We start from the raw sequence: 25,251 nt of genomic DNA, 5'->3' as shown, positions 1-25,251 counted from the left end.
CCTACTGGACTAAGGACACACTGTAATAAATGGAAACTCCAGTCCAGTAGGTGGAGATAATGGGCATTTAAAGTAGTTTGCCAACCGCCAATAAAGCGCCGAAGAAGAAGAAGACGCGAGCGCTCCCATTGGATGGAATTGCTGTTAGCCGGAAGTTGCATCACAGCACGACATACATCAGGCTTTTGGTGGGAATATGAGTTCGCCTCCACACCACACATATAACTTAAAATTAAAAGCACCCATATGTGTTTTCTGATATCTAATGTAATACCAAACGAAGCGGTTATGTGTTGAGTACATAACAGTTTATAAAGCTGATTCATTACAACCCGTGAGGTGTTTGAAAATCACCAGGCTAATCAGGAAAAGTTCATTCTGCCTATTGTTTGCTAGCATGCTAACACGTTAGCCAACGATCTGTCTGACGCTAACTAGCAACAAAGTGAATTTAACGAACTTTGCGAGGCTGCATTTACTTTTACCGAAGACAACATTTTATGTGTTTTATGTTTTATTAACGGTAACGACAGCGCTGAGTGGCGAGGCAAGCGCCCAGCCGGATTATTTTTGTTGCCTTTAATCTACCAAGAAACAACAACAACAACATGCCAGAAATCAAAGTCAAACACGTCGTGTCTTGCAGCACCGAGGACACTGTAAGTTATTTTTTATACTTGCATTTAATTTGTGTAAAAAGTCATTCGTTTTTTGACATGTATATATAAGCATTTCCCTAATTATCTGTCTAAATGTGAGCCGTCCTTCCTCTCACTTTTTGTTTCTTGTCAAATAGACTCACAAAGCAGACAACCTGCTGAGCTCTGACACCTACAGAAAGTGGAAAGCAGCAAGACCCGGAGAGAAACAGACGTCGGTGATTCTGCAGGTACGTGTTTGCCCTCCCACTCCCACAGGTGTGACCCGGCACTGGTTACGTAAGATGTTTGATAGGTCTGTGTGACAAAACGAGCCTCAATACCACAAATCAAAATATTTCTTTGCAAACCATATAAACTGATTTTAAAGTTCAAACGAATTGACTATTATTGCCAAATATATGTAGTATATTCAAAGTAACACCATACGTGTTTAGTGTGCTCACATTAAAAGCATTTTTCCCTGTGTTCTTTTGTTCTTGTGTTATTAGATACAGTATATTGTCATTAATATGTAGGGCTGCATGATATGGTTAAAAAAAAAGTCATATTGTGAGTATTTTTGGCAAGAGCTGCAACCAGTACTTGATTATTAAATTAATCACCAGCTATTTTGATAATGGCGGAATCGGTTTGAGTAATTTTTTTATGATAAATGTCAATATTATTGATTATTGCTTCTTGAATGTGAATATTTTATGGTTTATTTACTTCTTTATGATAGTAAACTGAATATCTTTGGGTTGTGGCCAAACAACTACTAATCGATTAATCGAGAAAACAAACAACTATTGAAGTAATTATTAAATGTGGCTTTAACTTTGACTGCTCAGTGGGAATTATCATTTTTGCATCATAATTCTCATTTCCATAGAAAAACTTGAAATCATGATGCTTTTATATCCGCTGGTGTCTGTACCAAACAAGCATGTTTTCTTACATCTGTAGAACAAGATTTTTCGGCCAGGGCGTCTCTGCAGCACTACAGTACTTCATTATAAGGCCGTTTGTCACACATTTTTCCTTCATCACAGTATTGTAGTGTCTGTGATTTGGCTAATATACTTGGCCACATTGTGCTTCCGATAATGTTGTGATTAATTTTGCAGCCCTATTATGTGAATGTGCAGACCAGGGATACTCATCTTGCTTTGTCTGGGGGCCACTTTTGTAGAATGACAGGAGACCAGGAGCCAGTTAATAGATAAATGTTATTAATGATGTTATTTAACAGATAAAACTAATCAACATGGAAAGACCTATAACTCATCATTATTTCAAGATATTTACTTTCAAATTAATTGATGTATTAGCTTGAATGCTTTAGTAACTTTTGAGATAGATAATTAAAAAGCTGGAACCTCTGTAATCATGCAGTCACTGAAATGTTGGAATGATTCGCAAACATAAATCATAAACTGCTTTTACCAGGGACAGAATAGCATGTTTAAGCTATTTTACTATAAAATATACAGTTATGGGATCCTCTGTGTTACAGACAGCCTAATTAAAAAATGGGCCACGGGCTGCTAGTTGAGTCTCACCGGTGTAAACCAATTCTCTGACACACAAGCTAATCTCCATTTGTCTTTTCGCTCCATTTTTAGATACTTACACCTAAAACCTGGACATCCAGCTAATTTCATCTAAATCAAACACTGACCCTCAGATCTGAATTGCTGGTCATCACAGAATTTATTACAACTCAGCAAATCTAAATCCAAGATCTTTTCACATATAATTTATGAGCCATATCACCTGGACCTAGGCAGTTTGTTTTTTGTTGCTTTTGAAGTGTGAAGCAATTTGCAGTCATTGTGCATTTGTGTGTTACATCACTCATCATAACTGTTGACTTCCACTCCCACTTCTCCTTTGTTGATATATTTTTGTCCTAATGGGAATCCCCTTGTCTGCATAGCCGTACAGTTGTGACCTCAACTTATAGGCACATTTGGCCGTGATTCAGTTTCCTTTTTTGATCACAGAATGTGTTGAAAACAATTTCAGGTGTTTAGAGATCAGAAGTTAGTTGCCTGTTATTCAAAATGCAGCTACAGGTTAATAAGTGTCCACAATAAACCCACAGGGCCCATAATAATATAATGAACATTAAATATTGTTAATATTACCAAACAGCATAACCCTTATAATGTAGTATACATCACCATCAACAGAACATATCTGCATAATCCTGGAAATGAAGGTCAAAACTACAAATATAATATAAAAACTGTCATTGTATCTGTCACTGTACCATCATCATCACGACAGCAACAAGAGCAGTTGTCTCCTCCTGCCGTTAGCATTCAAAGCTTAAATGGTGACAGGAATGATGGAGTTCTTGTACCTGTGTTTTGTGGCAATCAGGGCACTTAAGCGTAGACCAGATGGTAACAGCTTGTACCCTGAATTTAAGGTAATTGGCACATTCTGAGCAAATGGTGGACGCCTTTTTAAGCACCTGCCAGTTGAATTAAGTATTTTAAACTTCTGAACTGTACACCGACTATCTTACAGGTCATGTTCACAGTTTTAGCAAGAATCTGGCATTCTTCACTTGAGTGCTACAGTTGCCATTACCAGCAGATAATAGAAAATGAGATCACGGACTTAATAAAAGCTCCGTAGAACAGTGTCATTAGGAGGGGTGTTGCAGTTCTCCAAATCCATGATTAAATTTGACTTTCAATTTTAAGGTCACAATTTGATTAGATTTTCGATTTAAACATTTTTTCAGCACTGGCAGCAATGCCATGGTTAGACTATTGAGTTGTGTTTGTAAAGATCATTTTTATTCATTTTTTCTTTTTCTCCCCTCACCCTCCCCAGCGGTCAGTTACAAACATCCCTTAATTGACTCTCAGTCCATCTCAGACCAGCGGTTCACTTCAGCTCACTTCAGTTCCAACACTGTGACACAGAAGGACAAAATAGTGTCTTGTCACCAGTCTCTGGCTCTGGTGACTCAAACCATGACATGTCCAATAAAACTGCTAGACGCAGCGTCCATGCTTCAGGTCATTGGCAGGCTGTAGTCGTGTTTGACACTGACATTTCTTCAGGATTTTTAAACCTAATTTTACATACATATCGATTTTTTTTTAAGTAGGAGAAATAAATACCTGCATCCGTTCTTTTAGATCATTTGACTTTGTTTCTTGTGTCTTGTGCTGTTTTACTTTTCTCTCAGTTCGAGAAGGAGGAGCAGGTGCACAGCATCGATATTGGAAATGAAGGGTCAGCTTTCATCGAGGTGTTGGTGGGGAATTCTTCAGCTGTCAGAGACCAGGACTATGAGGTATTTTGCCTAAACCAAACCAGATACACAGTATGTCACGTCCTTTTCTCCCCTTATCCTGTGATGTCAATCTTTCTCTCTCTGTGTGTTTTAGGTTCTTTTGGTTATGTCTTCCTTCATGTCCCCCACGGAGAGCCGTAACGGCACCAACATGAGCCGGGTGCGTTTCTTTGGGCCCAACCAGCTGCAGAAGAGCACAGCACAGGAGAAATGGGACAGAGTGAAAATTGTGTGCACCCAGCCATACAGCAAGGTGAGGGCCCAGTTACTTAAAATAAAAAACACTGCACCTTTTAGAGAGTGCAATCTAATATATCCATCTAACGCAACAGAATCCAAAAATAAAATATCTGCATTTTGGAATATTTTCACAGCAATGTCACCATAATGTGCAGGAGAAGAGTTACACACGTTACACATAATAAGGATCTGCTTATGTTGAGACTGTAAGGCTGCACCTGTAGATGTTGATCTGATTTGAAGTTAACTTCTGTGAAAAATGTTCACTACTAAACATATATCCGTTATTGCTTGTGTAATTAAATCTAAGCTGATTTTGTGTGTGACCTTTGTAGAATATAGCATACGGACTGGCTTTTGTTAAGTTTCATTCACCGCCTGACAAAGATGATCCTCCTCCAACAGCTTCGCCGGTAAGTCGTGCCACATCTTGTTTTCAAAAGTTCGGGGCGCCTTTAGATGATGAGCATTTTAATCTTTTCAGTTGAGACCGTGAGAATACTGATGACGAGAGCTGGCTATTGACAGTTGTGCCAATACGATTCTTGAATTTCACTGATTATGCCAAAATATAAACATTTTCTTTCAATAAAAAATATTTTCTCCAACAAAACTTCTGTCTTTCATTTAACAAAAGAAGCCAAGCAAATGACCTGCAAAGCCCTTTCATTGTGCTTCTGTATAGTGATATCATCCAGATTGAAGCATTAAACAGAGTACTTCTTGTAGTTCTAAGATATGAAAGTAAGCCTACTGATCGCTTTGAATTATTCTTATAGTTTTTTAAATTTGCTCCAAAGTCTGTTTTATTTACAGGGTAACCACTGTGCTCCGAGTGACTGGTGCATTATCCTAAATTCATGTATCCATAGAAAGAAGAGAACGTTGCATTCTGAAATATATATAATTTAAACCTGTTGGGAAAATCAGGTGACAAGATAGATGATCAAGTAAATGTATTAAATGATATATTTCTGATTGTGACCGTGTCCCCCAGGCCCGTTTGACACCATCGAGGTTGCATCTGAAAAAATAAACCTTAAAATTGTCGTACGCATCATAAGAATACATCTAAGCAACATATTCATGAAATGGAATACACAAATTAATTAGTAATTACAGTCCAGGGCTCAGCAATAAGCATTGCCGGTTCGCCTGGAGCAAATAAAATGACATGTTGAGTTAGTAGTTCTAGCAACTCATTTGCCTACCCGGCCAAATAATACAAAAAAATTGAATCATTATCAAATCATCATTATCAATTAATCAAAGCATTTTTTATTGCGAAAGGGCAGAAAATTCTGCTTTCAGCCTCTCAAATCTCAAATCTCTTCTCAGTTTTTCAGCACATTAAACTCAGTATCTTTGGCTTTGACCTGACAAAGTAAGACATTTAAAGTAATCACCTTGGACTCTGGAAAATAGGAATGAGCATTTTTCGCTATTTTGTTACATTTTGCATGGTAATTTAGACGTCGCTGCCCAAGATAAGCCATGACATTTAAGTTAAGTCTTTGATAACTGGATGATGATTTTGTAACTTCTAATAAATAAAACCATTTGTACAGGGTCAAACAAAAGTTGATTTCAGGCAAGTAGATTTTTGACCCACTTGCTTCACCGGTGCAGTGACGTGAAATAATGATAATAATAATAATGTAGTGTAGTGTGTAGTCGGTCTCTCTGTCTTCTCTTTTGACATTGAACTTCTCTTTCTTCTTTCTCCTATCAGAAAATGACAAAGCTCGGACAGTTCAGGATGAAGGATGAGTCTGCTTCATCCGGGCCCAACCTTCAGCCTGGCAGTCTCTTCTTCAGTCGAGACAACGCGCCAAAGTCCAGCACTTCACTCAAAGGTAAATCCATTTATTCAAATTTAACAGCTGCTGAAGCCCAATTAAATTCTTCCAGGTCTGTGTAATAATAAAGTGCTAATGGGTGCTATTGAATAATTAAAAATGGCATTAATTAGATTTTATTCAAAGCTGCTTAAGTGTGCCAGCTGACAAGAAGAGAGAGATGATTTCTTTATTATTAAGCCACTTTGTTGCCTCAAGGCTCTCCGCTCTTTTCTCTCTTTAGCGTCTCCTCAGAGTCAGAAGTTGAGTTACGCCGCTGCTGCCCTGCAGGCCAGTGGCAGCTCCCACTCGTCAGGCCAAGCTTCGTCCTCCAACTCTGCCTCACCTCAGGTACTAAAAATCATCTTCACTGAAGGACAGTCAGCAAACAGTTGTTCCCTTAATGGCCTTTTTTGCTTTATTTAACCAACAGCAAAGGATATAAAGGATGAATAAAGCAAGGCAATAAAGGCAATAAAGCTTGTAATAGAATCTATAGTTATTGGGAGTTTTAACAAAATATATCACGTCTTTACCTGTGTCCACACCTTTGAATCCATGCTCTCCACTGAGTTGACTGTTTCTTTGGAATATGGAAATGAAGTGTAACAAGTTGACAATTCAGCTTGATATGAGTCTAATCACATCTGGGAAAGTAAATTTGATTTAGAACCATTACTGTCTAAGAAAATCAAATTTACCATTAAAAAACTTACCTTTCTATTTAAAATTCACTTCAGTTAATAAGTCCAAAGCTTTCACTTTTCGCTTTTCACTTTCTTCACATTAGCATCACATTTTTTGACATCAGCTCTGTCTTAATCATATTAGAGGGATAGTTTGGATTATTTGAAGTGGGGTTCAGTGAGGGGCTTATCGATAGCTCCCTGTCTGGAGAAGCATCAGAAGCACTGATGGCGGAAGCAAAGCGTTGCTCCTCTCTGTAGAAGGTCGTCAGCAAAATGTATTTAAGCCACCTAGAAAACAAAATCAATACCAGTTTAAGCATATGTTTGAAATATTAATATTATAATATATTCCCAACCAATCCAGTTTATTGAATGGAATAGTTACTTATGCAGGAGAAGTTTGTTGCTTTCATTGACTTTCCTCGCTCAGATAAAAATGCATCACCATAACTGCCTGAACTCACTCGGAGATGGAAATCAGGGGGAAATAATGCTGTCAATATCAGACGCTTTGACTTTTAAAAAGGAAAAGGAAATAAATACAAAAAGTTCTACTTGGGTGAGCTGCACAAGTACCTTTATGCATAGGAAAGAGCTCTAAAAAGATATCCATTTCATTGCAATTCTACTTCCAATTTTGTTTCTCAAACTTTTTCTAAGAACTACAATAATCTATAAATTTACACAGTAATTTTGGTCAGATTTCCTCCTGGCATTCATTTAAAGGTGTGTGGACAGTTTACTTTGTTTTCTTCATGCTAGTGAACCACTTATCCAACAGTATCTCCTAAAACTTTAATATAAAGGTGCAAAAGTTTTTAGTTACTTCATTAATTGTTTCCTTGTAGCCACCAGCAAAAAGAAAATTTGAGTTCAGCAAAGAGCGGCAGTCTGCCTCTGGCCCTCCACCCGCGAAAAAAATGAGCCCAGCTGTCTCACCTGAGGGCAAAGCTGCGACCCCCAAACACAAGCCGAGCCCAGCCAGCACGCCCAGCCCCAGCACAGCGAAAGGTAACAGTGACCTTCATTACAGCACATTATTTCAATCATTTCTTTGCCTGGAAAACTTCTTTGACTATTGCAAATTGTCCGTCCAGCTTCCCCAGCACAGAAGTCAGCTGACAAGAAACGGGAGAGCCAGTCCAAACCAGAACCCAAACCTAAACAACAGAAAGCTAAAACCCAGAGCACGCAGCCGGTCCAATTCAACCGGATCATGGAGGGGGTGGTGTTTGTCCTCAGTGGCTTCCAAAACCCCTTCAGAGGAGAACTGAGGGAAAAGGCTCTCGACATGGGAGCCAAATACAGACCAGACTGGACACCTGATTCCACACACCTCATGTAAGTATCAAGCAGGATGTAGCGAGGAAATGAGAAAACTGTCTGCTTGAAGCTGAGTTCACACTGCAGGATTCTAGTCCTGATTTTCCACCCAGGTGCAATTTTTGGAGATCACCATAAAACCATAGATCAGATACAAATCAGTATATGTGATCTGTTCAAATACAAGATCAGAGAACTCACCAGTTCCTTGCAGATGCCTAAAAGATATCAAGCAGGTTTATTATCTAGTTTTGCTGGGGAAAGGTCGGGGAGCTGTGCAAAAGGTACAGATAGTGATCGCAGACATGGGCTGGAGAGGAGGAGAGATGAGAAGGAAAGACAGAAGAGCACCTGAGCAGCAGCTGGGGAAAAAACCCAAATATTTTTTCAAAAGCTAGCTCCACTTCCAGCAGCACAGACAAAGCACAGTGGTGACAGGTCTGTCTATACAAGAAAACAACAATAACTGCATACAGATGCTTCAGTTTTAATGATCTAATGTGACTTCTCGCTAGAGCTGCAACAGAACATGATTTGAAGTGGAATAATACGAATAATACCTATAATCATTTATTTCTTGGTAAGCAGTTTGTGACACCAAATAACATAAATTACAATTAAAGAGCTGCACAGATTTCTATCATAATGCAGAGTGGCAATCATCAAAACTGTCCAGTCAACATCATGCTTCTTGGCCTTTAAAGGACATCTGCATAGGATACACCGGTGTATCCTTGCCCTAAGCTCCTCCAGAGGCCTCCTCTCTCCTTGCTTCTCGTCTCCTCCAGATGCATGTAAGGGATTGGAAGATCCTTCATGATGGCGGAGGCGATACTACTTCCATGTCAAGGGAAGAGAGAGGAGATGAGAGAAGGACCCGCACACATGCACACACAGAGAAGCTCGCGTAGCAACGTTTACATAGGGAGTGTGATGTCATTCTCTGCTCAGGATGCCACAATGGCACTGGATTTTTACATAACAAATAATTGACATCTTGTGAGGTTAAATGTTGTGTATTGCACCTTTAAAATACCTCTACATTGTACATAGATGCATTCAAAATTGTAGTGTTTTTTTAGTGTTTTTTAGTTGGTATACTTGACTTTCTGTATTATTTTATTATTTACACATCAACAAAATTTTTAATATATATATATTCCCACCACGTCAAAAAGTTGTTGCTGCAAGGAGCACTGTTCGCTCCATTTTTACAATAAAGTAAGTCCTCTGGTGGCAAGCACAGCTCAGAAATATGCCTCCATAAAGAGACAGTGTAGAGATAAATTGGAAGCAAATGCAAAAGAGCTGCAGATAAGCCAAAAGATCAATACACTGTGAAACTGCAGAACTTTGGCAGATAAGATTAAAGGAAGATGTAGACATTCATTGTAGATAAAACACATTTTTGACTGGTTTCTTTGAAGAACATAATTCTCCTCTGTAGAAAAAAAACATGATCAAATATTTCATTGCTGTACTCAGCATAACATTGATTGTTTGAAATCATGGCTGATGTGTGATGGTGTGGTTGTGGGACCTGTGGGATTTAAAGTGCTTTTCAAATGATGGTCTCTTAATTGTTTCAGAGTGGTTCCTTCACGGGAGATTTTTATCTGCAGTTGATTTTTATCATTGGAACAGATTATAGGATTGTGTAACAGCCCTGTTAGCACTCTCTGTAATTCAGTTTGATTACATCTTGATCTCTGCTGTCAGTGCAGACTGTTGCCCTTGTCAGCTTCTCTTTAGTGATATAACCATATGTGTCTCTTTGTGTGTGTGTGTGTGTGTGTGTGTGTGTGTGTGTGTGTGTGTGTGTGTGTGTGTATGTCTCTTTCGGCCCATTAATCTCCAGCTGTGCCTTCGCTAACACCCCCAAGTACAGCCAGGTGAAATCAGCAGGGGGCATCATCGTACGGAAGGAATGGGTAATCGACTGCCATAAGAGGAAACAGAAGATCTCCTATAAAAGGTAGGAGAGGCTGAAATACAGAACACATAGGTGGAAAAACATGTTATTATAGTAATGTAATGATATACTGTAATGATGGACCAGTAACAAGGCTTTCCACAGGAACAGCTGGATGTTATTCTTTGTCTTGTCATAGGTCACTTCCACAGCATGTGTCCAAAGTATATATCCACATCTGGTTCATACTTTCTCTTAAGCCACATCTGTACCGCTGCATAGTACAATCTGCGCACAGCACTCACACTGATTGAAGCGTCCTGAAATACACCTCTCACAGCAGTGGCGCCCACTTGCTACAGAGAACATTGTAACCTTGAGCAGCTGATGCCTGCTGTGATCACAAATTCAACCCAGCCAGCGCCAGCAGCTCTCTAATTATATGCCTCATTAGAGGGGGAGCTTGCGCAACATCAAGGTCTACTGTCATCCCTCCACATGAATCTGTGTCTCCTGAATAATGTAGAAAGAAAACTCAACTTGGGCAATGGAAGGTCTAGATTAATTGGAATAGTACTGTACTTGTGTTTCACTGTATGGAGCTTTGCTTCATTTAGGAAATTCATCCATCCTTGTTGCTGCTGTTGTGGTTGTGTCTGGCTTCAAGATGAATCACTTACTAATCACACACTGGTAGGTTATCCGTGCTTACTGAACTCGTACGTCTGAGGCTTCTGTGGCATTCAGACATTTCAGATGGAGGGTTATATCATGTAAGATGTCAAAGTATTGGCTTAAATAAAATAAGTTCGACTTTCATCCTTTTAAGCTGTTCTTCAGCCACTTTCAAACTTGGAATCAGTAAAACTGCTAGCTTGCAGACAGGTGCTGGTAGGCCTGTTGTACTGTATACCATGATGAAACATTGATGACAAAACACAACTGCCAGTTGTTTTTGCCATTTTTTGTGTTTTGAGATCGAACCGTCACTAACATGTGGCCCCAAAAAGACAGAGCACAAGAACAGCAGTTAAATGGCCTGAAATGAGACACAATTTAAGCTTGTGTCTCTCTGCATGTATCTGATGTCCAACCTCCCATTCAATCCTCTACTGATATTTTCACATCTAGCTCCAAGAATTCTGAGTTTGTTTTGACCTAACCAGAGGTTGTGATTGCTGAAACAGTGGATATATAAAGCAAGACAGTTTTGATGAGTTTTGTGTTGTTTGTCAAGATTGAATGACGTGTGGTTTATGATGATAAAATAGCTGTTTCTGTAAATTGAGTCTGGCAATCAGTCTGATCATTGAATTTTAACCGTTGTTAATTTGTTGTGTTTAAGTCAGTATATGGTTATATACGGTTCACTGTTCAGTGGTTTTAGAAAATCCAAGGCAACCATGGTGTGAAGTTATTTTACTATGTGTAGTTTAGAAGTACATATATAGAGGCAGAAGTTTGATGGATGTCGTAATAATACAGTTGACTTTGAGCCTGTCTGCCACTTTCATTGTAACATTAAAATTAAGTACTGACACATCCCTATTGGCTTCATCTGTCTGATAAACGTAATGGCCCTCAGCGTTTATGACCTTATTCTCAATTGCAGAGATGATCCATAATAACTTTATTGCAACACTCACTCACACAGTATTCTGAAATTGGCATCTCAGTGGGAGCATTAAAGTTGTTGTTTTCTTCTTAACATGGTGATTTGGAGAGAAATGCCATCGAGGATGAAGAACGTTCACACTTCTCTCACAGGCTGCATCGGTGATGGATTTGAAAACTTATCTCATAGACTGTGTATTTATATGATCAATTGATGATGGTCATCAGCCGTGGAGGAAAATTGCTAATCAGCTTTGTCGGTTATTAGATATGACACATCTGCTGCTTATTTTTATGCAGCCTAAAAGTTCCAGTGAACACATTTGCTCACATGCCTGCACTAAAAAGTCATAGTTTATTAAATTTAACTGTGACAGCATTTACATCAGACTTTAACTCTCTACGAAGTGTTACAAAAATATAATTACATCCAATCCAGATAGATCGCCCTGTCACTTTTTTTAGAAAAACTGACTTGGTCTTTTTTAGGGCCGAACAATTTTGAAAAAATATCTAATTGCAATTATTTTGACGGATATTGCAATTGCAATATGATTTGCAATATTAGAGGTAATGATAATTTTTACATTGTTATTCTTATTTTTGATTAATTGTGCAGCCCTAGTCTTTTGTAAGTCCCTGCTCTTTTCTCTCGCGACAGCCTCCAAAAAAAAGACAGGTGTCGCACTTACACAGGCACACATACATGACCAAACACATGATCCCCTCCACTCCCCTTATTACTTAGATAATAAGTGATTGGCAGCCTAATCAATAATGAAAAAAATAGTCAGGTAGCAGCCTTAGTTCAGTTACAAATACACAACAGGAGCATTCACAAAGCTGTTATTAGTGTGTCTACTTCGAATGTAATTAGTTATTTTGATTTGCCTGTCATTTCAAAGAGATAATTGGTATCCAGTTCCAGCAGAATAAATCTGGTGATAAGACCCGGTGCACAGAAATCCATTTTTTTTCATGTTTGTCAAACCCAGAAATGAAAGCGGTCAGTTACATTTTGATGGGATTATTGTGGACAGCCACAGTTTGCATATGAGCCAGACAAAGAGACTGAGAGAGTGAGAATAATGTGGAAAGCTTTTTAACTGAGTGCTGCTGAAGGGCGATGGCACACGATGCTGTGGTTTTATAAAAATCCGATCCTCAAAGATTCTCAAAAAGTGCATTGAAATGAGAAGTTCACTGCAGCCTGTGTCGTCATGCTCCCTTGCTTTTCTCAGTCAGTTTCTGATGGTGCTGAAGATCCCTCGTCCTCCCCCCTCTGCTGCCCCCCTCTCTTGTTGTCAGAATAATCCATTCCCCTGCCCAGCACCGCTATTGTGCAGCATGTGGAGTGTGCAGCTTTGATGATGTATCCTTTATTTAAAAGCTGCATCTGCTATGGGTAATTAAAGGGACCACTTACTTTGATGATGACAAGTACCCAAACAAATACGCACACTCACACTCTCAAACTGTTGCTCCATCATGCACACAAAACACTTTGCCACCGAGCATCTGGAGGCAAATGCACAGCTTCATCCAGCTTCTGACATGCATACATACTGAAGCGTGTACATATTAGAGACAACAGCTAAGCAGCCCAGAAAAGCCTCTCCCATAGTCGTCATTATCCAATCAGGGAGGATCCAGAGATAGACAGGAAGAGAAAAGATCAGAAAACACTCAGGCAGCTCTACAGCATCCCATCACAATAGATTAGAATAAGTTAAAAAAAATTCTCATTAAAACTCTTAAGGCTCTGTTGTAGCATCCCAAGAGGAATGGGAAAATAGTTTGGCTGTTGGAGCTAAAATATCAGCACAGTCGCACCGTGGTTAGTCTAAGGCACATTAAACTTAATCACAGATCACCAAAAATGTTCCTGTGAAAATATTCACTGTGACCTGAAGTGTGCAGAGCCAAAAGTGTGTGCAGCTAATGATTATTATCATTCTCGATTATTATTGACATTATTGCTGCTTTTCTCTGCCTCTTATCATTCTTATGTCTAATTACCTCAGGGTTTTTAAAGAGGAACTGCACACTAAAACATGTTTTTGAGCTTTAAATTATATTACTGTATTGTGATGAAGACATCAGCGCTGGTGATAGTATTGACATTTCTTAAAGCGATCGTGCACCCAAAAAAAAGAAAATTCAGTCATTATCTTCTCACCCTCATGCTGGTCAGTTTTAGATTTTTAGTCCCTCAAAAAGGAAAACAGCGCTGCAGAATCTCCCAGACAATAAAAGTGAATGGTGACCAGTTTTCAAATATAGAGAAACAACCAAATAAAACCATAAAATGCTTCCATACTGCTCATCTGGTGTAATCCAAGTCGCTTGAAGCCTCAACATGCCAAGTTGCCTAAACCTTCATTGTAGATGCTGGTCAGCATTCACTTACATTGTTTGAGAGATTCTACAACACTTCGTTTGAAACTTCAGCAGTGTTTTGCTTTGTTTATTAATCTGCTTATTATTAAGATTAATCCTTTAGTGTAATAAATGTCGAAAAGCTTAAATAATTAATGAATAATCGAGACTGTTTCAGCTCTTGTATAGCTTGTTTTTTTCCTCTCAGACAGACCTCATGTGTCACCAGTTCACCTTAAGCAGAGCAGATCGAGCTTGTTGCTCTGCTTTTGAGGTGAAGACACTTACTGTCATAAGCAAAGGATTCTGCTTTACCCCCCCATCCCCCCGCCCGCAGTGCCCTTTTTCATTTTCCAATTTCCTGGGCAGAGTTTTATGAAACAACTAAGCATAGGTCAGTAAAATGTCTCGCTGTAGTGTGAGTGGAAATGATTAAACCTTAACGCTTCAACGTTTTCAACTCTCTGAACTTCACACTTGCAAGCTGATAATGTCCAGGTGAATTTATAGTGGCTTGAGGGAATATATGGAGGGGGTGGAGAGAAATGGCACACCCTCATTGTACCCCCTGTCTGCGTGTGTGTGCGTTAGGGCATGAGGGAGTGTTTGCTACTTGGTTGTTCCTGTTTTTCTGCACGTACCATCCATTTCCTGCATTATTATCACCTCTGTTATTCATTCCCTGTGGAATTTATTGGAACATCTGGCTTTTTATTTCTCCCCGTACTCTCTTAACCTTTGCAGAGAACATTATAGATTATACATCACAGACACTGTGCTCCCTACGTCTTTTATGTATTTCTGTTGTCTTTTTTCAGGTGTTTTGTTAAACTGTCTGTTTGCAGTCCAGTTTTTGTTTGGCTGTTAGTATTCTTCAGAAACATTTGAATAGATTTTAATTACGTTTTGTGGAAAGTTCAGCAATGGGCCAAAGAACGAAAGTTGTCATGAAACTAGAATTTTGAACTTTGATGCAATACTAGTACAAAAAAATACACAATACCTCTTTCAACACCACTGCAAAAACAAAGTTAAAGCCCTCAAATATCTTGTCTTGTCCACAACTGAGATATTCTGTTTAATGTCACAGAATAATAAAGAAACCAACTAATTATCTTAACTAAAATGGAGACAAACATTATTCCATAATTGTCTCTCAATCTTTGATGCAGATTTGTATCTAGATGAGAATTTCTAAATGTTTTTGTTATTAAAATAGTGACATTGAAGCATTGTTGTTTTACTGACACCTGTTTTAAAGTCAGCTGTCCAGCCGACCAGAAGTAAATTAAATGTCAGTCAAAACTCTGTCGGTGGCCTGGCAGCTCAGTTGGTAGAGCGTGCGCCCCAAGAACCGAGGCTCTGAGTCCTCTGCAGTGGCCGTGGCTTCGACTCCTGCCTGCAGACTTTTGTTTCATGTCATCTACCCACTCTCTCTATCCCCCTTTCCTGTCCTCACTTCAGCTGTCCTATCGCTTAAAGGCCACATAAATATATTAAAAAAAACCTCCCCCTTACCATCCGCAGTGTGTTTGGTCTTGAGAAGACCACACTACAGCTGGGTGATTTGAGCGAATTGTGAGTTCACTATTTTAAAGTACCAGTAAACACCAATAAATAAACAAAATAAAATCGCAAAATGCCCAGAGATACCTGTATTATTTATTTTGCCCAGCAGATCACATCAGCCCCCTTTACACCAGACAAAAACCCACCAACATCTGGCAATAAAGGCTTGTCACCTCTATCTGTGACTTTTATGACTCTGTCATCTCAGCCACAAATTCCATCCATCTCCATTCAAGTAGCGTTAAAACATTGTTCCATATGGGTCAACGCTCAGTTTGAAATAGACTGAAGCCCAAGATGACATCCTCAAATGTCTTGATTTGTCCACAACCCAAAGATACTCAGTTTACTGTCAGAGAGCAATAAAGAAACCAGAAAATATTCACGTTTGAGAAGCTGAAATCAGAATGTGGACATTTTTCATTCATTTCAAATTGTTGCACTTTGCAACAAGGGCTATTGGTAGTAGGGACAGAAATGCAACACTCAGTCTGCTTGCATGGTTTCAGTTCACTGATGGCTTCTGATGAGCCACTCTTAAAGGGACAGTTCACCCCAAAATTAAAAATACATATTTTTCTTCTTACCTGTACTGCTGTTTATCCATCTAGATAGCTTTGGTGTAATATAATGGGGATAAATGGCACTTGCCTTATGTTGTTCAACATGCCAAAAATATATATTTGAAAAAATTCAACAAAGTGTTTCTCTCTAGAAATCATCACCCGGTTACTCAAGATAATGTTGTAAGAAGTGTCGTGTATGAACTATTTTCTTTGGAGTAGAATCAAAGTTGTTCTGGTTGATTCTACTGCAGAAAGAAAGTAGTTCTTTACTGCAAAACAAGAAAAGGTTGCTGGGTTAGTACTGGGACAAAGTCTTATTTATGACTGGCTTGTTTGGTTGATAGCCAAGTTTTCATGTTTTTTTTTCTTCACCCTTAAGTAGATCAGACTTGTCTCCCAGCAAACAAACTTCAAAGTATTTAATATACAGGCAGTGGTAATGTTTTAAACATCAAGACACTGAGTGCCTGAGTGAAAAATACTACCGTCACTCTGAACCTTGTTTTCATTCAGCTATTTTCCTGACAAAGGCATACCGCAGTTTGAAACATTGTACAAGTAAAGCTAATTGGGAGCAAGATATATTGTGCAGGCTTTCTTTTCCCCCTGGCCTTTAATCATCCTGACACGTTTTCTTCACCTGCTCTTTGTCTTCCTCCAGGTATTTGATGGATGGAGCAGAGTCGAGCTCGGAGAGCGAAATGGAAGTGGACGACGAGAGTGAGGAGGAAATGAACACGAAGGTACATTTGTTTTTTAAGTGAGACCATAAAAAACGATCTAATAAAAAAAGAAAGTCAGTTTTAACGCTCTGTCCGTGCTGTTCTTGCAGACTCCACAGAAACAGGAAAGACAGGCGACCCCAAAAAAGACACCAGAAAAGAGGGATGAAGATGATGAGTATGCTGGCTCCACTGATGTTGATGAACCAGGTTTGCATCAGATCTCTAATTTCTTGACGTCTCACTTTGAAAAATTAACCAAACTTTACCTAATATTTTGTTTAATATTCAGTAAACCTCAGCATTGCCACGTCAGTGACTCTGCACTCTTTCCTTCTTTGTGTAGTATAGAATCTGAAGAGAAAGCGCATTATTTTTCTGAAAAGAGCCTGACAGTCTTAAATTATGCTTTTCAGCTGACTTATACCTGAAGTTCACCTGAGACAGGAAAGCAAGGTGAAATAATAGGTGAAGGAGTGGGCGGTAGGCCTACTGAAAAGGTGGAATAGAGGAAATGGAAGAACGACAGCTTAGACCACAGAGGCACTTAGTGTTCGGATACAGTGCGAGTTGAAAGGAACAAACAAAAAAAAGAGAATTAAATTCTCCTGTGTGTTAAAGGTTAAAAACAGCCTTTTTCTTCCAGTCCCTGGGGCCAGCTTATTTATTTCAGTACTTTTTTGAACTCACATAAAATGATGTTGAACTTAAAGGTGACACTTCAGGTGATGTACCATAAACTTTCAAGCTGGCATACTAATAATAGCCAAAGGTACAGTCTGTACTCACAAATTAGTCCAGACCTGAAAAGGCTGGGTAGAGACGTGGGGTGAAAGAAAGTGCCTGAGCTACAGTGCGTCACATTGAAAGTTCATACATAATTTACACGTACGATTTCCACAGAATGATCTCTATTAGTGCAATAATAAAACATTCTCACCACACCACCAGGCATTTGTTTTGTCTTAACAGAGACACTGTTCTCCTTCAGTAATTAAAGGGCAAATCTGTGATAGAGTTACTATAGTAAATCATAAAATGACCACGCTGAGACAAAGATGTACGGGAGAATACGTGTCATATTGTTACACTGTCAGGCATTGAAACGGACAGTTTTTTTTCCTGGAGAGTGACTTTCATAAACCTGCATGTGAAGATACAGCCAATACCTCTGACAGTAGATAATAGCTAATTTAAATGAATGATGACATTGTTAGGCTGTATGAATTCATTTAGAATTATATTATAAATCAAAATACACAGTCAAACATGACAATGCAGACATAATTATCAAGTGTAATTTAAATATGAGTAAATATGCAGAAGAAAAGAATAAAAATGCCCTACATATGTGAAAAACTGAACTGTTTGGATAACAGCAGACAAGCTGCACATCACGACAAGTCTGGAAATTGTGATGTAAATTGTGTTCGTCCATCCATCCATCATCCGTAACCGCTTATCCTTGAAGGGTCGCAGGGGGCGGAAGCCTATCCCAGCTGACACTGGGCGAGAGGCGGGGTACACCTGGGACAAGTCGCCAATTTATCACATGGCTGACACAGAAACAAACAACTACTCATGCTCGCGTTCACACCTACGGGCAATTTAGTGTTATCAGTTAACCTGCATATCTATGGACCGTGGGAGGAAGCTGGAGTACCCGGAGAGAACCCACCGGGACACGAGGAGAACATGCAAACTCCACACAGAAAGATCCTGCCCCAGCCACAAGCTCACCAGCTCCCCAGCTGTGTAGGAAATTCAAACTCAGAACCGTCTGCTGCCCAGTTGTGTTCATACCTCCAAAATACACAAGAATAGTTGATAAATGTTGAAACCTGTGGTTCTCGCATGACGCTCCAATGAATCCTAACAATCTTCGTGATCTTCAGTCCTCCTGACACTTTTCTGGTTCAGCATTAAGTCTCTACAACTACTGGATGGATTTGAATGAAATTTGGACCAGATATTCACGTCTTCACAGACATAAGACCTCAATTTTCTTCTTTCCTGTTTGTGTTTGAAAGTCAGGGCTTGGTCTTTTCACAGGGTTCATACAAAGTTTTGAAAGTTGTGCTTTTAATTGATTGACATTTTTAATGTTTTCAAGGTTAGGAATATGCTTGAATTTAAATATACTCCATGAAAAATGCTTGATTTTCAACATAATCTTGTTTCATCAAGACAATCACACACGAAAATTATATATTTAAATATTTTAAATGAAATGATCCAGTCATATTTATATCTATTTATATATGCACTTATCAAAGTTTTGAAAATGTTTCACACAGCAAGCACCATAGCATAGATACACATGAAAACACAGCAGTAAAAAAAATAAAAGTACTAAACTATTTGTCATTCAACGCTTGACAAGTTCTTACTCTAAAAGGTAGGGAGCATTAAATTATAAATAAACTGCAATCAGAGTGAAGTAAGGGAGACAGTAATATGCCATTTCTTAGTCACAGAGGAGAAACAACAAACCAAAAGGTTCATAGCACTTAAATTAAGTAAAGTACATCTGATAATTAAAGCAGAAAATTATGTAAAAATGTATTTATTTACTTGCTTACCTATCTGTATTGTAAAGACCCAAGTGCTGAATTGTAATAGGCTGCGATTCATGGGAAGTGATTCATTTTATTTGCTCAAATAAATAAAGAGGGAGAGAGGGAGGGCAGCACTGGAGCTGAAGAGGACTGAATGAATTGAGAGGGGCAGGGCGGTGTGAGAGCCCAGGGATTAGACAAAAGGGATCACCTTTATGAAGCACTTAGAAATGGATGAGTCGACAACGCCACCGTGAAAAGGACAAGACTATAGACGCTGTTCGAGGGAGAAGCAAGAATGGAGGCAAGACGTAATCACTGTGGAGGGACTTGTGCATGATTCTCATTTCTATGTTAATGCAAGGCCAGAAGTAAAGTGCTGCGGCGCATCAGCGAGGACACACAACAAATACTGACCCACCAAACACACTCAGGGAGACGGCATGTTAATGAGAGCTGCTTCTCTTTTCCCCCCTCACCAGCACACGATTGTATGGTAATGCAGAGTGTCGCCAGCAAGGTTACGTCCCGCTGAACTGCTGATATGTTTCATAGAAATGTGGGTTTACCTTGCACACAATGGCAAGATTAAATGACCAGAAATTTTAAGCAAATGTAATTCTTTGACATTTGATTATCATAATTAATTAGTTTTTTTAGGATTCCCGCCAGGATTCCTGTGGGTCACGACCCAGTCATTCCCAGAGACTGGGTCGTGACCCACAGGAGGGTCACAGGAGCTTTTGTTCGGGTCACAAACTAAATAAAGGACCGTGGACGAAACTCTCCAAAGTTTAAGATTTGTATCTGCAGCGCACCTTTTTATAAAGCAGATAAAATGTGTGTATCTTTTTACAGATGAGAGGAAAAGACAAGAGCTTGTTAATTCTGCCTAAATGTGTTTATTTTGTCTCATTAATGAAGCAGGCTAAAATGTCCTATAGTGTAAAAATGGAAAAGTTGTAAAAATAACTTAAAGTTTTACCAACTAATAATGTTGTTTTGTTGAGATAATCTATTTTTCATCTTTAGATAAATTTGAATCTTTGAGTTTTAAATAAATAAATTTAAATAAAATTGAATAATGGTTAATATTTTAGTATTTTCAGTTGCAACCATTTAATTTTCAAGCACCCAAATAACAACAACTTTTATTGCTTTTCTAAACTTCAAAAATTCGACTTTATCTAAAGAAAAAAAGTAAATTATTTTAACTTGAGCAAAACTTTAAGTAAGTAAGTTGCCTTGAAGGTTTGAGTTGTGTGATGTGGAAATGGCAGTAAAAGACTTATTGATGAGGCCTGTTGTGAATTGGGTTGTGATAGTTTGTCATTTTTAAAAAGCGGGTCCTTGGAAAAAAGTCTTTGAAACACTGTACTAGAATGTAGCAACAACCTTGAGTTGTCAGTGAGCACACTATAAATACATGAAAAATAAATCAGACGTGTTCTTTTAGCTAAATTTTACCATATTGACAAACTTTTTTCCACAGGCGGAGGTGATGATGAATCTGGTGTGGACACAGAGGACGAGCTGCAGAGGTAAACAACACAAATAACGTTAATGATGCTGATTGTGATATCGATGTAGACGAGTTTGTTCTTGTGTGTTCTTCCTTGGTTGTTGACTCCACCAGTAAAATAACAATAAATCAGTAATTTTACTTCAGCTTGAGTCAACTTTTTATCAATAATCTCACAGTTATGCAAAAATGAAAAGAATAAAAGAAAAGAAAGACAACTTGAAACCACGACTCAGTTGCAGAGGGATTGATTGGTTCAAGGGTTTTACTCATACGGAAATATGGCACCAAGAATCCACTGATTCACTAGTCTTTAAAAATACTTATTTTACTTTTTATTTCAACAAGCTTAAGAAAAATCAAAGCTACCTGCCCAGAAAGAAACATTCATTTCAGTGGAACTTTTTCAGTGCCAGTATAACTTTTTCCAGGACAGTTGTTTCAGTGCCAATGTCTCCCTTTTCAGTTCAAATTTTATTTTCAGTGCCAAGATTCGGAGTCGCTGTCCTGGCTCCGTACAAACAGCAGGCAGACAGAGTGAGCTACAAGCTGGTGAACTCAGTGAAACATTTATGAGCTTAAGAGCCAGATATTTCCCACTGGAGTTAATGGAAACCAAAAAAAAACTAAAAGGAGAGTGAAGACTGGACTTGAGATTTGTCAGGTGGTTTAAGAACGACCCTAAAAGAATACTAATGTTTCTCTGTGTCTGCTGGATGTGTAAAAAGGCAACTGTTTGCCACAACAACATTATAAGGTGATAGCATATAAGGGTTGTGTTTAAAACTGTTTCCACTGCCCTCAGGAGAGAAAAAAAATCAATGAATACTGCTCTTGGACTGGTTTTCCCTTTCAGAATACTTCCTGAAAAAGCTCGCTTTGAAGATCATCACTAAGTTGCAGAAGGACTCGTAGTTAAAGGTGCATTCATCTTGAAATATAGATCTTAGCAGTTTGAATGCACAATTTATGTTAAAAGAGCTACTTTTTGTACTGAAGTATTTTCACTAATAACCACACCGCTCAGAGTCGGTTTTATTATCCCAGGTGGGAAACTTGACTTGCAAGGTACAAGATAAAAAACGACACATGTACAAACAGCCAAAAGTACAGACAAAGCAAAAAGAAAAACAGAAAATTCTCCTGTTCGTATGCAAAATACAACAGAAACACACAACAGTCAGTAAAATGATGAATTAGGGTTCATACACTTGAACTGAGGTCCTTGGGTAATCTACAGTCTGAAGAGTCACAACCTCATCATGAGACAGGTGGTTTTTGCAGTCTAACATGGACCTGGACCCATTCAGACAAAAGCCATTTACTCTCACACTCAAGGACGTACAAGACCACCTAGTTTTTTTTTTGTTTTGTTTTGTTTTTTCCATAGTTGACAGTCTATATCAGGGTAGGAATTAAACCAGTTTTATATACACAGAATGACTTAGAACCATAACTCCAAGGTGACCTGCAGGGAGGTTTCTTCTTTTGAGAGACAGACGTGGAGTATGAAAGATGCAACAAGTCCTTTTTTTGTCTGTCCTTGCAACAGGGTTGAGAATGAGAGCAGACAGAAGAAAGCAGCAGCAAAAAGGAAGATGGTGAAAGAGGAAGATGATCCATACGGGGGGTCAACAGATGAAAACACGGATGCGGAGGCTGAACAGGATCATCCCATCCCTGAGCTACCAGGTATGTCTCTGTTTGTCCTTGTCTCCATGTCCCCTCCCCCCCCCGTCTCTTTTATCTGTTCCTGTCCCTATCACAGGAACAGATGCCGTCCCTTCCTTGTCGGACATTGCAAACACTGACAAAGAGAAATTGGACGGCTTTCTGGCTGTCAGGAACGCCACACACAAACCTCAATGCGTGTACCATTTTACTGTTTTCTTTGGTGCTCTGCTCCCGTCTCCCCTTTATCGAAGAACACCTGCAATTACTCCTTCTGTTGTGTAGATATCAGCTGCACTCTTCTGCTCCATTCTCTTCCTATTTTCTTATTTCTTCCAGACTTCCTGAGCGGAAAGCACTTCTTCCTCTACGGCAAATTCCCCAACAATGACAGGCGCCTGCTGTTGCGATACATTGTTGCCTTTAACGGGTAAAGAAATGCTTCCAGATGTGACCCATTACAAATTTAATTGGTCACGGTGAATAAACGTGTCGCATAAAAAGCAGGAAAATGTTACAAACACGATACTGTCTTTGCTCCAGGGTGATTGAGGACTACATGACGGAGAAGGTGCAGTTTGTGGTGACCAGTGAAGGATGGCATGACTCCTTTGAAGATGTGAGTTGAGTCCTTTCTTCTTTTTCACTTTGGTGTCATATTTTTGGAGCCAAATAATGATGTCCAGCACGAGATTAGTTGATGACTGTCAGCTATCAGTGATGGAAGATGGCATCGTCTATCGGCCCAAGCCTAGAGCGTTCATCAGTGTTAATTTTGATCTGTCTTTTTTTATTTTCAAATATATCACAAAAAGATATACGATGTGAACACGGGACAGTTAAATCAAGTTCCTGTCCATCCCCCCCAATGCCTCCCTCCTCCAAGCACTGGACCATCAATACATTTACATACAGCAGACAGACAGATCTTTATTTTAGTGTAGCGAAGCCTGTATTATTTTAGTCACAAGTTTTTGTCATCATTAATTACTTTTTGTTTAGTTATCTGCTTGTTTTCATCAGTGAAAAAATGTTGTTGACAAACTGTGATGAAAATTATTAATCAACAAACAGCTTTGTGAAAGTAACTGCATCAGGCAACTCAAATTATACAAAGTGCTTAGCTGAAAAATCTCTTTTCAAAAAGCCACTGAGGGAATAAACGTCCTTTCAACACGTCACAACCAAACACTGCCAGCGCCGGGACTTCTTTTAAGCAGTAAGCTCTAATCACTATGCAGATATAGTTAAATCAAAACATTAAAGCTGTTTTTTAGTGTTTTAGCCTCCTCAGTTCAAACGCAGACTTGTCTGGGCCAAGTGCCTTTTGAATAAGTTTGAAATTTGTAGGTCACAGTTGGTTTTCAGCCATTTGTGGGCCTTGTTATCATCTGAATTAGTGTTTTTGGTTACATAATCTGAGCTTTCAGTTTTTCACAGCCTTCATGCCTCTTTCTGTCTGTCCATTTGTGATGCAAGAAGAACGCTTCATGACCCCTCTGTGCCTCTCACTTTCACTCTCACTTCCATTACAGGCGCTGATGGAGAACAGCAATCTGAACTTTGTCAAACCCGCATGGATTTACGCAATCAATGAACGACAAAAGATGCTGCCCTATCAACCCTACACTGTTGTCCCCTGAACAGTACACTGTATGTACACACGAGGGTGCGCACAGACACACTCACGCATCATTACCTGACCAAGAAGCAACGGGGAAAGCCATAGACACATTTTATTTCTTCTTAAGCTTCACCGCTTCACTTACATAAAAAGCAATAAACCAGTTCTAGTTCATTAACGGCTTTACATTGATTTATACTTGCTATTCATGAAATGTCTTCAGTCCTCCAATGTTTTCACTACAGATCTTCTCTCCTTTTGGCCAAGGTGGGAAAAATGTCTATTTAATTGGTGTCTGCTGAGGTTAATGTTAGCAGTAGGTTTAGACGTGTAATTAGCATTTTATTTGAAGGTTGTTAGTTCTTTCTTGGCCAGAAAGTAAAATCTTCACCATCAGTGTGGCTTTACGAACAGAGAGCACACTCCCTCTGATTCAGGGCTCGTTTGAATCTCTCGGTTCCTGTGCTGCAGCTTCTGTTGCTGCTCACCGTGCCTACCTCAGGCTCTGTCTGGAAATGAGTTATCACCCTGTCCTGACTGCCAGCGGCGCTGATAAGACTCTGACTCGTGTAAGCGGGCAAACCATTATGAGACCAGCCCAAAGTCAGGTGAAAAGCGCCGGTTATTTAAGGTCGCAGCCACGAGATGCAAAAGCCACGGCAACTAAATGCTAGAAATGAAAATGAATACTTGGGGACTGTTTGTTGTTCTTCTTTTTTATTTTATTAAATGCCACGAGTGGTAAAGTGATGGATTTTTGTGTGTTGTTAAAGATTGATAAATATGAGTTTGTGATTTGGTTTTATTCATGTTTTGGAATTATTTTTACCAGAGATGAACTGGCTCGACGGACGTCAGTGTTCTGCATCACTCGAGATTTCCAAAATGCTTCTTAAGGACACGAGGTGATGTCAGGCCAAACGAAGCTTGTTTAAATCTCTTAAACTTTCTTTTCCTATAGTCCTTAATTATTTTGTCTAAATAAAAAAATAGATTTTTAATTAAAGGGGTTGTTTTCATTTTTATTCACTAAGCTCTCTTTGCAGCTCCTCTCACCCCTTCCT

General features: G+C 39.1%; 1 protein-coding gene across 1 annotated transcript; it reads left to right on the top strand.

The window, feature by feature from the left end:
* Positions 1 to 169: 169 nt before the first annotated feature.
* xrcc1 (X-ray repair complementing 1) lies at positions 170 to 25,193 on the top strand. The gene is made up of 17 exons (XM_084727006.1): positions 170 to 659; positions 797 to 889; positions 3,853 to 3,960; positions 4,055 to 4,213; positions 4,536 to 4,613; positions 5,933 to 6,056; positions 6,283 to 6,389; positions 7,576 to 7,738; positions 7,825 to 8,068; positions 9,909 to 10,025; positions 16,752 to 16,833; positions 16,923 to 17,022; positions 20,863 to 20,911; positions 22,445 to 22,584; positions 22,903 to 22,993; positions 23,107 to 23,182; positions 24,099 to 25,193. Exons 1-17 carry the CDS (start codon positions 609 to 611, stop codon positions 24,204 to 24,206), a joined length of 1,890 nt encoding a protein of 629 aa, XP_084583132.1. The 5' UTR covers positions 170 to 608; the 3' UTR covers positions 24,207 to 25,193.
* The last annotated feature ends 58 nt before the right edge of the window (positions 25,194 to 25,251 follow it).

The sequence above is a fragment of the Lutjanus erythropterus genome, chromosome 9 (genome assembly GCF_056507025.1).
Source record: "Lutjanus erythropterus isolate fLutEry1 chromosome 9, fLutEry1.hap2, whole genome shotgun sequence".
Classification (NCBI taxonomy): Eukaryota; Metazoa; Chordata; class Actinopteri; order Lutjaniformes; family Lutjanidae; genus Lutjanus; species Lutjanus erythropterus.
Note: the sequence above shows the minus strand (reverse complement) of the source record. Positions and strands in the feature narration are given on the sequence as shown.